Below are 12,328 nucleotides of genomic sequence, written 5' to 3'. Positions count from 1 at the left end.
ATTTACTTGGTTTAGGAGAACCCCATGACAGTGAAGTGGTTAATGAAGGCTGTATCAACCCCCTCCAGTATGATCATCTGAAGCTAACAAGGGTGCAGCAATATGAACGTGGTGAAGGAGTTAATCCTACATTATATTGACTGGTTTAATGGTTACCCTATGATCCTGAATGGCTTTTTATTTTTCTTTATATTTGTTGTGTAAATTATCGGTTATGCTTAAGCCTGCAGGATATATTTACTGCTCATTGTTGCTTCTGTGTGCAGGCAGTAAAAATATAAGTATACACTTTAAATTCTTTATTAAATACAATGATTATAAAATATGTTGCAAAATGTTGTGGCTGTCGTAGTTCAGGGTCGTAAATGTAGACTTACATTAGGCACTTAATGAGACCTCTTTTTATTCCTCTCACCAGGACATAATGCTATAGTCCAGTGGAAGAATGCAAAGTTCTGCGGTTACCAGCTCTTCGCTTGCCATGGTGGAGATAGAGAATTCTTCCTAGCGACCCAGGGCGTTGAAGGGTTGGGCTGGGGTTGGGTAGTTGTAGCCAGTTTTGCAGTCGGGCTGGTAGGTGGTAGTGGCTGTGATGGTGTTGTACACAGTGTTGTAGACGGTGGAGGTGACGTAGTTTGTGTTGTACACGGTGTTGGTGATGTACTGGGTTTGGGTTCTTCCTGGCAGCTGCTGGGTGCGGACGTCAGTGCGGGTCACAGTGACGTACTGGGTCTGGGCAGGCAGGTTGACGACGGTGGGCACCGTCTGTGTCCTGTAGATGGTGGTGGGGACGACCTGTGTGGACACCTGCGTTCTCACTACCTGCTGGGGCACTGTCACCGTCCTGGTGTTGTACTGAGGCACCTGCTGTGTGCGGTACACCGTTGAGTACTGTTGCTGTACTTGTGTGCGTGTCACATACTGTGTCTGTGTGTTGGTGAAGTACACCTGAGAGTAGATGGTGGTGGTGACGGGGACGACTTGAGTGGAGGTAACAATCTGGGTCTGGCCAGGCTGAGTGATGGTCTGTGTCACCACGTTAGTGGAGACGAAGGTTGAGGTACGAGTTACATCTTGGGCAGGAATGACGACAGTGGAGACAACAGTGCTGTACTGGGTGCTCTGAACGGTGCTGGTCTGGCCAGGGAGCTGTTGAGTCCTGGTGACGTACTGGGTCCGGTAGACGGTGCTGACAACCTGCTGTGGAACGACCTGTGTGGACACTGCAGTCCTAACAATGGTTGTTGGGACCTGCTGAACAGAGGTCTGGTACCGGGTCTGGTACTGAATCTGGGTCCTCACCACCTCTTGTGTACGTGTGACATAGTTAACCTGAGGGGGGAGGGTGATTACCTGTGTACGGACTCTTTGTTCAGTGCGAGTGACGGTAACTGTGTTGTACCGCACAGACGGCACCACCTGAGTGCGTACCACCTGCGAGGTGAGGGTTGTGAACACCTGTTGGGTGCGGACTGAGGTCTGTGTGATGTAACGGGTGTCAGTGTTGTAGACAGTGGACGGCACCACTTGGGTTGAGTACTGCACCTGTGTCCTGTAGATTACGGAGGGCTGGCAGTTTGCCTCTTCCTTGGGTGGGAGATATGACAGTGATGATTCCAGGTCAATGCCGTTGCCGAAGAGTTGTCGCCGTGGCCGCTCAACAGTGGCACCAAGGGCGCAACCCACTAACAGGGACAACAGGAGAGCCCGCATTCTGTGAGAGGAAAAATCCAGATTAAGACATGATAAGAGTACAGAAATGGTATCAATGCTTGTTTTAGAAATACACTCAAGATAGTAGACAATCATACTTACTTTTATTAGAAAACCATAGCCTTCTGATGATCGTAACCATCTGTCAATGGGAATAATATTAAAGTAGTTACTTTAAGCTTTATTTGTCGTATATATAAATACAAAAATCATTCATGTCGACAGGTAATAGTCCACTTCAGTTTACAAGTGAAAAAAAATCTTAATGATAAAAATCTTCATTTCGTGCCCATGTTATGTATGGCAGCCTTCTGATGGCATCATTGTGTCTGTAGAAGCAATGGTCATTTGCTATTAGAAGTTGAAAGGAACAGCCGGTTCATCATAGTTGTAACCACAGGTGCCGGTGACGGTTTGTGTGACGGTGACCTGGCGGGGTTGGTTGACGGTCTGGTAAACAACCTCCTGACGCTGCTGAGTCTGTGCCACCCGCTGAGTCACCACGCGGTCTGGACCAGGTACCTGAACCACGGAGGTACGAACCTCTTGTCGGGTCTGAACCACTGGGGCGGGAGTGTTATACTGAGTCTGGACCACGGTCTGTACCTGAGTGAATGGCTGCACTCTGGTCTGGTAGATTGTGGTGTAGATGGTAGTAGGCACCACCTGTGTCTGTACAACTTCCTGAGGAACCACCTGGGTACGGGTTTGTGTCTGGGTCTGGACGTTGGTCCTGGTCACCACCTGCTCGCGAGTGGCGTATTCTGTCCTATACTGAGTGTTGACGGAGGTGAAGGGGACAACCTGCTGTCTCTGAACGTAGCTTGTCCGGAAGACATTCTGTCCACGGATGACGCTGGTCTGAACCACTCGTCTTGCGAGGGTAGAGGTGATGTAGCGGGTGTTGGGGATCTCCTGACGTCGTACCACCGAGGTCTGTCTAAGAGTCTGCACCAGAGTGCGAACAACAACAGGGCCTGGCACTCTCACCACACTGGTCTCACGCTGAACTTCTGTTCTGTAGCTGGTCACGGGGCGGGTGACGGTTCTGGTCTGTGTGTTGGTTATCTCGACAGGAACAACTCGTGTCTCCACCTGGGTCTGAGTAACGTAGCTTACCCGTGGGACGACTTCAGTTTTAGTAACGTAGCGAACTTCCTGTCTGGGAGGACTTGTGACAGTCTGAGTGACAGTTCTATCTATAAGTCGCACTGTAGTCTGCTGGACAACGCTGGTGGTGTACTGGACCTGAGTTTGGACCTGGGTCTGATATATTGTGGTGGGCACAACCTGCTGCCTGATACTGGTGGTGGTGCGGTACTGGGTGTTGACCTGGTTCACAGTCTGGACTACCACAGAAGTACGGACACTGGTTTGGTACACCACAGAGGTGATTGGGGCCACCACGCAGGTTGGCTCATTAGGCGAAGGAGGCAGGTAGCCGAAGCCTGGCTGGGGATAGCTGTATCCCTGGGGCGATGCTGAGGCGAACCCCAGCACCAGCAGCGTCGCCGTCAAGCGCCACATCCTGCAAAGAGAAATGCCACAGGTTAGAGCAGCGGTGATTGGAACCCCCGCGTCTCGGCAACTCATTTGGGAATAAAGTCCAATCACGCGCCGCTCCACCTGTGGGATTTCTCTGTGCGTTGTGGGCTGAATCGAGAGGACTTTATCGCCCAGATGAGTCGCGAGACACGGGCCTGGTTCATTATATTATTTGAGCTGAAGTTCAAGGGTCATGCCTCAGTCGTAGGACTGATATCTTTTAGTAATATCATGAAAAGTATTATCTGTGTGAATTGCGAGTTTTAATTCTGTAGAATCAGATGAGGTATGCGAAGGTACAATGTTGTATGAGACCTGTAATCAGAAGTTTACACTATTAAGGCGAATTGCCTTATAAAGCAAACAAACATTGCATGCACAGTGCAAAGGACTCTTATCCTCTGCATTGTCATGGTACACACAGGCAACCTAAGAAAGACTGTCAAAATTCCCATTTTGCAAGATAGCTAGTTTCGTAAACACTTTCACAGATATGGTAATTCTTTCGCCTGCCATGGAGTTGCTGTGGGTTGCATGACGTTTACACGAGTGCAAACTGCCCTCCATTGAACGTTAAAGTCATACCACTCTCTGATATAGTAAACTGTCATCGTAATTTATTATACAGTATTTTCTTAAAGGTACAGGGCAAAGCTCAGGAAGAAAGTGAAAGAATAAAAGAAAGGACAGAAACGAAGAGGAAATTACAACAGGAAGACAGTAATGGTAACTGAGGGAGAGTTCAGATGAGACTGATGATTGTTAGAGAGGATGAGTACCGTTGTAGGGTTGAAGAAAGACGTGAACTGTACTGAAAAGTAATGGAGACTAATTGTAAACTGAAAGAAGCTGTTGTTCATAAATACAGTGGATTGCAGATTCAGAGCAAATAAACAGGATAGGGGATTAAGAAAATTAAGAAGGATTGTAACCGAGAGAAAAGTCACTAAATACCAAGGAAGACAGAGAAGAAGAAAAAAAAAGAGGTGCAGAAGCGAGAGAATATATTAGACGATAAGAACCAAGAAAGGAGACACAGATCGGTATTTAGCGTGGCTTTCAAGATTCCGTAACACCTCTTCCTTAGCGGTTTATTCTACACCTTGCACTTCAATTATCCTCTTGTACGTCACTGATACAAACTACTGTAGGTCGATATTACAGCGACGTAACAGACATACAAGAGTAATTTCAAAGCGTAATATGCAAAATCAGTCGCTTAGGAGGAGGTTTTACGAAGCGTCCATTGCCACTTGGAATATGACCTGGCAAAAACATGAAGGGAGAGAAATGAGGGTAAGGATGGGAGGGGGAGATGGATGACGCAGAAGCATGAGAGAAAAGGAGGGGAGACTGGGTAAATGGTGAGAGAAAGGTGTAAACGAAGGAACAGAGAGAAGACAGAGGAACGTAAGAGAGTGAGAGAGAGAGAGAGAGAGAGAGAGAGAGAGAGAGAGAGAGAGAGAGAGATGGGTAGATAGATAGATAGAGAGGGGGTAGGGACGGGGGGGAGTGGGAAAGGTAAGGAAAACGCAGAATCATTAAGGGGAAAAGAAACGAGAATGGAGCAGAAAGATTGAAGCAGACGGAAGGGGGTTGGGAGGAGGGAAGGAGAAATAGTAGACAGAAGTGAGAGAAATTAATAGACGGAAGGGATAAGGAGGAGGGAGGGAGAAACAATAGACAGATGAAAAGTATGAACAAAGGGGAGGGGAAAACAAGGGGAAAAACAGACAAAGGAAAGAGAAACGAAGATTGAGGAGGGACAGGGAGGAGACGGAAGGGCATGACAGGTAAGGAAACGAGAATGGACAGGTGATGAGGGAAAGTAGCAGACTGGAGGAGGAGGAGGAGGAGGGGAAGGGGGAGGAAGGGGAGATTTGGCAGGTCACCAAGGACACACCGCCCTATATCTCGCAACAGCAACAACAATAACAATAACAACAGGAACAACAAGAACAACGCTTAATTTGGACAGGATAACATTATTTATCATCCACGACACCTGCACAATATTCGTTTGTTTACGGCGAGGAGAAAACTTAAGTGAAAGCTCAGGGGAATCGACTTTCGAAGAGAGAGGGCGTGAACAATTCTCCTTCTCCCCCTCCTCCTCTTCCATCTCCTCAGAATTATCATCATCATCATCATCATCATCTTAACTCCATTCCCAGCTAACACATCGGGTGGAAGGAATCTAAAACAGCGCAAACACGAGAACTATCAACAGAGTGCTCAGGTAACCAGGGCGGGGACAGGTGAACGTAAATCAAGGAGGGATGATGAAAGTGTGTGTGTGTGTGTGTGTGTGTGTGTGTGTGTGTGTGTGTGTGTGTGTGTGTGTGTGTGTTGGGGAATGAGAGTGAGAGTGGTCAGGTGGGTGTGTGATTTGAGAACGGGGATGGAGAGAGAGAGAGAGAGAGAGAGAGAGAGAGAGAGAGAGTGTAGGAGGGTATGTCTGAAGGAGGGGTTGGAAGGGAAGGGTGTTTGGTAGGTAACGTGGAAAGGACAGGGAGGGTTAATGAAGGGTGAGTGGAAAGGAAAAGGTGGGGTAGATGGGAGGGCAGGAGTGGATGGAGGGAGGGATGGAAGGGAGGGTAAAGGTTGGATAATGAGTGGAGTGGAAATGAGGGATGGAGGGTGGAGAGGGATGGGAGATATGAATGGAGAAAAAGCTATTAACAGGAAAGAAGAGGGGGGGGGAAAATAGGTTGAAGGAAAAGAGAGACGAAGAGGAAAGATGAGTAGATGAAGCTGAAGGGAGAGGACGGATGGAGGAATGGTTGACAGAGTTGAAAGGGAACGATGCTAGATGATGGATGGACAGCAGGATGGAAAAGGGCATGGAGAAGAGAATTACAGATTGAAGTGGAAAGAGGATGAGTGGGGGAGAATAGAAGGAGAGAGAAATGGAAGAGGGAGGGAGGTAAGCAAATGAAGGTAACACGAGCTGAAGGAGAGGGAAAGGAGACAGCAAGGGTTGGGTGGGGGGAGAGGGGGAGGAACAGGTGCAGGACGAGGGAAAGGAGATATGGGGAGAAGGGATTAGGAACGGAGGGAACAGGAAGGGTAGGAAGGCAGGAATGTGTGTGTGAAGAGAGAGAGAGAGAGAGAGGACGCCATCGCTCTAAAGGGGTTTCCCATTTTACGGTTTAATGCATTTTTTTTTTTTTCATGTTTTTGTCCCCAAGTTTCAAAGCCGCCTCCCAAAAGCGACCACGCCAGTCACTGTTCAACCTTTTATGAGCCCCTTCACTACGATCACGAATTTATCACGTTACTCATACAAACCCAAATTATTTTTTCTCGTCTTGGGAAGTGTTCTTTTTTCTTTACGAGTGGAATGGGTTAGCTATCTTCATTAGCTCTTTCAGTAATCGATGTCTCCCATGAGCTGAGTAAAATCGTTTGGAAGCAGCAGGAATAAAATGAGTTGTCGTACTGAATGGGTTATCCTCCTTTTCAGCCTACCGCAGATGTTCGTTTTGTCTCACGCTCTTCAGTTTCGGATCCGCCTTCTATTGTTCTACTTCCCATTAACACCCAGTGAAGGACGGCCGCCCCAGCTAAACCAGTTACGCGTGTCCGCAGGCTGGGGATGACACTCCACTTTTTCCACCGACAGAAAAACGACCATGGGGAAAAAAAAACAAAAAAACATTGAACTTGTCTATTTGGAGTGCCTTCATTTTGCCGTCTCGTTCACTTTGCGCGCGAGGTCAGTTTTTGTTTCCTCGATGACGGTGCTGAGTTTTGCTGCTGAGTAGGAAATTGTGGACGTCTTCTTCATAATATTCTGCCGTAACTCTAAACGATTTTTGTTCAACGAGGAAAGATGTGTCCGAGCTCAAGGTGTTTAAAGAATGTAGTGGGATCGGTTGCTAATGTCGCGTTGAAATCATTGTGCGGAAATCTGGTATGATAAAGGAAATCTGATTATGCGTGTCTGTGAGTTCTCTTATTTGTTAACTCATTCTTTTCTTCAGGGAAGTCGGATTTTGCTTGGTAGAAGATATGACGTGAGTTTTTGTCGTTTAGTATGAAATCATAACGTCCCGTGTTAGTGTATTAAGTTGTGAACATTGTCATGAGATTTTTTCCTAACGCTGCGTTTAAATCTTTGTACTAGAAGGAAGATCCGTCTAAACGACAGTAAAAGAAAATAGATGATTGTAGGTTAGCCATATTAGGAAGCCATCATTTGCAGTCTCGTCCAGTTTGGTCGAGGACAGTTTTTGCTAAGTAGATGATGATAATGTTAAATCATTCTATTTGATACGAAAATTAATTGTACATAAAATTAGTCCTACTGGAAAGATGATGTCAGGCAGCGATACTGTATTTTATTTTATTATTATTATTATTTTTTTTTTTTTAGCCTTCTCTTGCGATCTTGTCGAGTTCGGTTGATGTCAGTTTTTGTTCACGGGATGATGATATTACAATGAGGATGTTAAGTTTTGCTGTTCGATATGAAACTGTATCGTATCTAAAACTAACCCAGTCGGGAGGATGACACTATAATATGATACCTTTTTCCCCCTTAGTGTTAAACCTTGGCTGGACTGATGAAGAACGTTTAAGATAGGTTATTAAGGATGCGTTGAAATCTCTGTACCGATTGGAGAAATTTATAGCTACGAAGAAAAACTGAGCAAAAAATTATCTTGGCTGTGCTTGGGTGCTTTCAGTTGCGGCCTCGTCCAGGTCAGTTTTTGCTTGCCAGATGATGATGATGACACTAAATTTATCTGCATGTTACGACACAGTATCGTCTGTATTGGTTAGATGACAGCAGATTATAGTGCTACATTTTGTTGCTTTGTGCGGTTTTTGAGTGCCTTAAATACTGGCTGTATTGATGTAGGGCGTAGTGATACAGATTGCTGAAGTTGGGCTGAAAAGCATTTTACCTGGTGGAGGGTGAAGAGAAGTTATTTTGCCTATGGAGTACACGATGATCATTAAGGCAGATGTTAATAATAATAATGATGATGTTTATTATTATTATTATTATTATTATTATTATTACCTCCGCCAGCGAGGTTGGGGGAGATCATATATTCATCAGTGTTTGGTTGTTTGTCCACACGATATCTTCAGAAGTTCTCAGTGAAATTCAGTGAAATTTGTGGAAGAGTGGGCCATGGGGTAAAAAAGAATTGATTAAATTTGGGGGCGGATCCGGATCCGGATCCGGAGTATCCCTCACAATATCTTCAAAAGTTCCCAGTGAATTTCAGGGAAATTTGAGGAACGGTGGGTCATGGACCAAGATAGAATTTACTAAATTTTGGGGCGGACCCTGATCCGAATCCGGATCCTGTGTATCTCACACAATATTTCCAAAAGTTCTCAGTTAATCTCAACAGAATTTTGTGGAAGTGTGGGCCATGGGTCAAGGGACAAGTGATTAAATTTTGGGGCGGATCCGGATCCTATGTATTCTATGCAATAATTCTACGGATCTGGATCTGGATCCTTTTTAATGGCATTGACACTGGCGGAAATATGCGCTCTCTGAGTGCTTTCTAGTCATTATTGTTCTTGTTGTTTTTGTTATTGTTTTGTTATCATTATTATCATAATCATTATTAGTTCATACTAAGTCCCAGTCTTTAAGAATCCGACCAGTAATTAACAGTCAGTGCTACATCCAGGTCCTCACTTTTACTACTGGGTAAACAGAGACAAGAAGAACACTAACTTTTAGAGTCAGACTGGCTCAGGGATCCGTGTGAGCATGCCTAAAACTGGTGCCTTCATTTGTATGTTACCTCACCCACTTCAGTCTGCCAGTTTTTATTCTCATGGTCATGATTGTTTTTGAATACTGCTGCTTTGAATGAAGAATGAAACTGTCGCGGCTCAAAATTTGGTTCTAATGGAAAGAAGAAGGTCGTAGTGATCTGGGTTGCTAATGTTGCCTTGACAGTCCTTTAAACTCGCTGAAAGATCCGGGTCAGAAGTATTCATGCAGCTTTTAGGCGTGATATCAGTTAGTGCCATGAAACAGTTTTTTTTTATTTTTTTTTATTTTTATTTTTTTTAATGATGTTGCTATTGCAGTCTTGGATACTTTCGAAATAGATTTTGATTCGTGACGCGCCTGAAAAAGCTGCCCTGGGTACGTACACTGGGAGGAGGTTGGATTGGGCAATAGCACGTGGTTCCCGGATTGGAGCGGGGGTGAGCTGTCAGCATACCACACCGCTGATATTGCTTGTTTGACCTTTACCCTTTCTGTACGGTGACGTCTTTGGTGTGTTTTTCTTGCCTTCACCAAATGACTTTCTTCAGCTCAGATCTCTAGTATTGATAGTCTTCTGTGGTGAGTGAAATCGTATGGAGATAGCATGAATAAAGTGGAAATTAATGTCTCGTACTGAAGGGATTAGTCTTACATATATATGTGTCTTGTGGGAACCGTTTTCTTTTGTATAAGATTGGAAATACGAATTAGAAAGTGTAAATCCAAATTGAACCTAGGAAAAGAGGAAATAGCGAGTTTTCCTTTTAGTTTCATCACATCATCTTCAGATACAAGTGTCAGGCGAAGAAACTATAGGGAAATGACTGGATAAGCACGGTGTTCTTCCGTTCCGGCCTCATTTTACAGTCGGAGGCAACAGATCCACCGTGTATCTTTTTGCACTGTGACTGCACCCAATGTGAGCCATGAAATTATCGGACATAAACTGGTTTGTTGGAACTGTCTTCTCTGATAATCTTGTGTATTCATTCTTTACATTTAGGCAGTGCAAGGTGATAATTCCGTCACTAGATATGGGATGCTGAGGAGGGACGCCTTCCCCTGGTGGCACCGATGTAGCAGTCAACTCTGCTGTCCGGCTATACAATCGTCCTCAGCTCTTTCCCTGTCTCCTTAAAGGGGGATGGTGAACTGCAGGAGAAGGACAACTTCAGCCTGTGGTCCACCGGGCTCGTGTCTTGATGAGCCTGGGGCAACAACATTAATGACTAGGGAAATGAGTTTCTTGGATATGGAAACGTGCTTCTGCCGGCTACTGTTCATTTTCACCATTGTCCCATTTCACGGTTTCATTTTCGATTTACTCCGACGGAGCTCTAGCAACGTCTTCACCGGCAGTCTGGCATCAAAGTACACTTCTCATCATCAGTTGCTTTTCTGGCCACTTAAATATTCTTCTTTTTCTAGTTTCGACTTGGTTCCGACTTCAGTTTTCAAAAACTGACTCTTATCGGTAAAACTGTGTGGACGTACCTTGTTAAGTTATCACGAGAGAGTGGAGGAGGGAACACGAACACTTGGTTGAGTTCAGCGACTCTGCCCTGCCCTGCGTCTGGTCCTCCTTTTTATACTCCACCTCGCTTGGGAAGGGCGATTGATATTGCTTTTTTTTTTTTTTTCCCACCATCATCACACGGGATCCTGGTCAAGTTCCTCGGGGAGTGGTCGACCCTCTGTCCTGGTGGCACTGACGTTGGCTCGTCTTCCATTTGCTTTCTTTTCCCTGACCACCTTTGACCTAGTCCCGCCTGTAAGAAAAATTTATCTTTGTCTGTTTTGAACTAGTGAACCTTGTAAGACACCCAGACAGGTGTTCTAATTATTGGTATGATTACGAATTTTTGAAGTGTCATGTTGACCAAGTGGCTTCTGGCAACACAAGGTCAGGTGTCCCAGCCAATGAGGAGAGAGTTGATTCTAGAGTACTCCACCCCTTGCCCTCCCTTCCCGACTCTTCTTTTCCCTACTCCACTGTTTTTTTTTTGTTTTTGTTTTTTTCAGCGGTCGATTCATGATATAGCAGTTCGTGATTTTTTTCCCCTCTGCCGCTGCATGATGAGGTAGAAGCTCATTATAGAAAAACAAGATACTAGAGCAATAGAAATCTAAGAAATGAAGGTGAAGGAAATGCAGGGGATGGTTGAGGGAGGTAGTGCAGCGTTTACAAAAATTTTATTATACAGAATGTAAGGTCATATCATCGGTGACTTTTACTTGTCTTATGCTTCTCTGTGAAAGATATATACCGTATATATATATATATATATATATATATATATATATATATATATATATATATATATATATATATATATTTCTGTCTGTGGACGTTTATGTCTTTTCTGAGGATATATATACATACATACATATAAGATTTACATACTGACGGGGGGGGGGGAGTTATGGGGGAGAAGAGAAAGAAGGAGATATATCTGGGGCGTGGATTAACCAGGGAAGGGGCGTGTCGGGGTAAAACGGGGCGGTGCGGGGCGGGGCAGACTAGGACGAATGGGAAAGGGGGATTAAGCTACCTTTCTAGAAAAAAAAAAAAAGAAAAAAAAGCGGAGAGTGGTTAAGAGATAGAGAAAATCCAGTTCCATGTCTTTGTTTAGAGGACAGGTATTCCGATGCCCTTGCAAGCTGGTCCAACATTCACTTAACCCTGAAAGTTTAGGGACAGAGGGAGGGGCGTCGAGGTGGGCAGGTATGGGACGGGTTGATGCGGTGGGAAGGACGGTGAGGCAAGGTACCACAAGGGATAGTAGATGGGTCGGCAACGGGAAAGGGAAAGGAAGATGGTTTGGTGTAGGTATGATTTTGTAGACTGATGTAGATATGTTTCTGTTTTTGTGAGGTGAAGGAGGGAGCGGTTGGTGGGGGCGCCCACCATCCACTCGCTCGATATAGCGTTACCATACACGAATGATAAGTCATATGGTTTCCTGTAACCCAGGAAGCCATTGGCGACATTATGTGTTCACCATTTAACCAAATGGACCTTTGGTGGTTTAGTGGGTTAAGGTACTCCAGCCGGATGTGGGCCAAATGAGTTTACATCTGTGGGAGGGATGGAATTTATTTATCACATTATGTCACTCACACTTTCACCCTTGCCGTAAATGTCGGGACTGAGTAACCTAGCCCCAGGTCCCTGCGCTTTCTGGTGTACCAAGAAAAAGAATTAGATGGTAGAGACAATAGATGGAGGGAGTAAACGACTAAGACAAAAAGGGATGGGGGTGGAAGATAGTGCGATGTAACTCCTTTTCAGATTTTTTGGGGTGGACGAGGGATTAA

General features: G+C 45.1%; 1 protein-coding gene across 1 annotated transcript; it reads right to left on the bottom strand.

Annotated features, from left to right (window-relative positions):
* Positions 1–476: 476 nt before the first annotated feature.
* Positions 477–10,546, bottom strand: LOC145406299 (uncharacterized). The gene is made up of 2 exons (XM_080277459.1): positions 10,505–10,546; positions 477–1,714 (listed from the first exon to the last, which is right to left on the bottom strand). Exon 2 carries the CDS (start codon positions 1,711–1,713, stop codon positions 505–507), a length of 1,209 nt encoding a protein of 402 aa, XP_080133585.1. The 5' UTR covers position 1,714; positions 10,505–10,546; the 3' UTR covers positions 477–504.
* Positions 10,547–12,328: the final 1,782 nt, after the last annotated feature.

Source organism: Coenobita brevimanus, chromosome 70 (genome assembly GCF_032717465.1).
Source record: "Coenobita brevimanus isolate Jiangsu-jjx chromosome 70, ASM3271746v2, whole genome shotgun sequence".
NCBI classification, from domain to species: Eukaryota; Metazoa; Arthropoda; class Malacostraca; order Decapoda; family Coenobitidae; genus Coenobita; species Coenobita brevimanus.
Note: the sequence above shows the minus strand (reverse complement) of the source record. Positions and strands in the feature narration are given on the sequence as shown.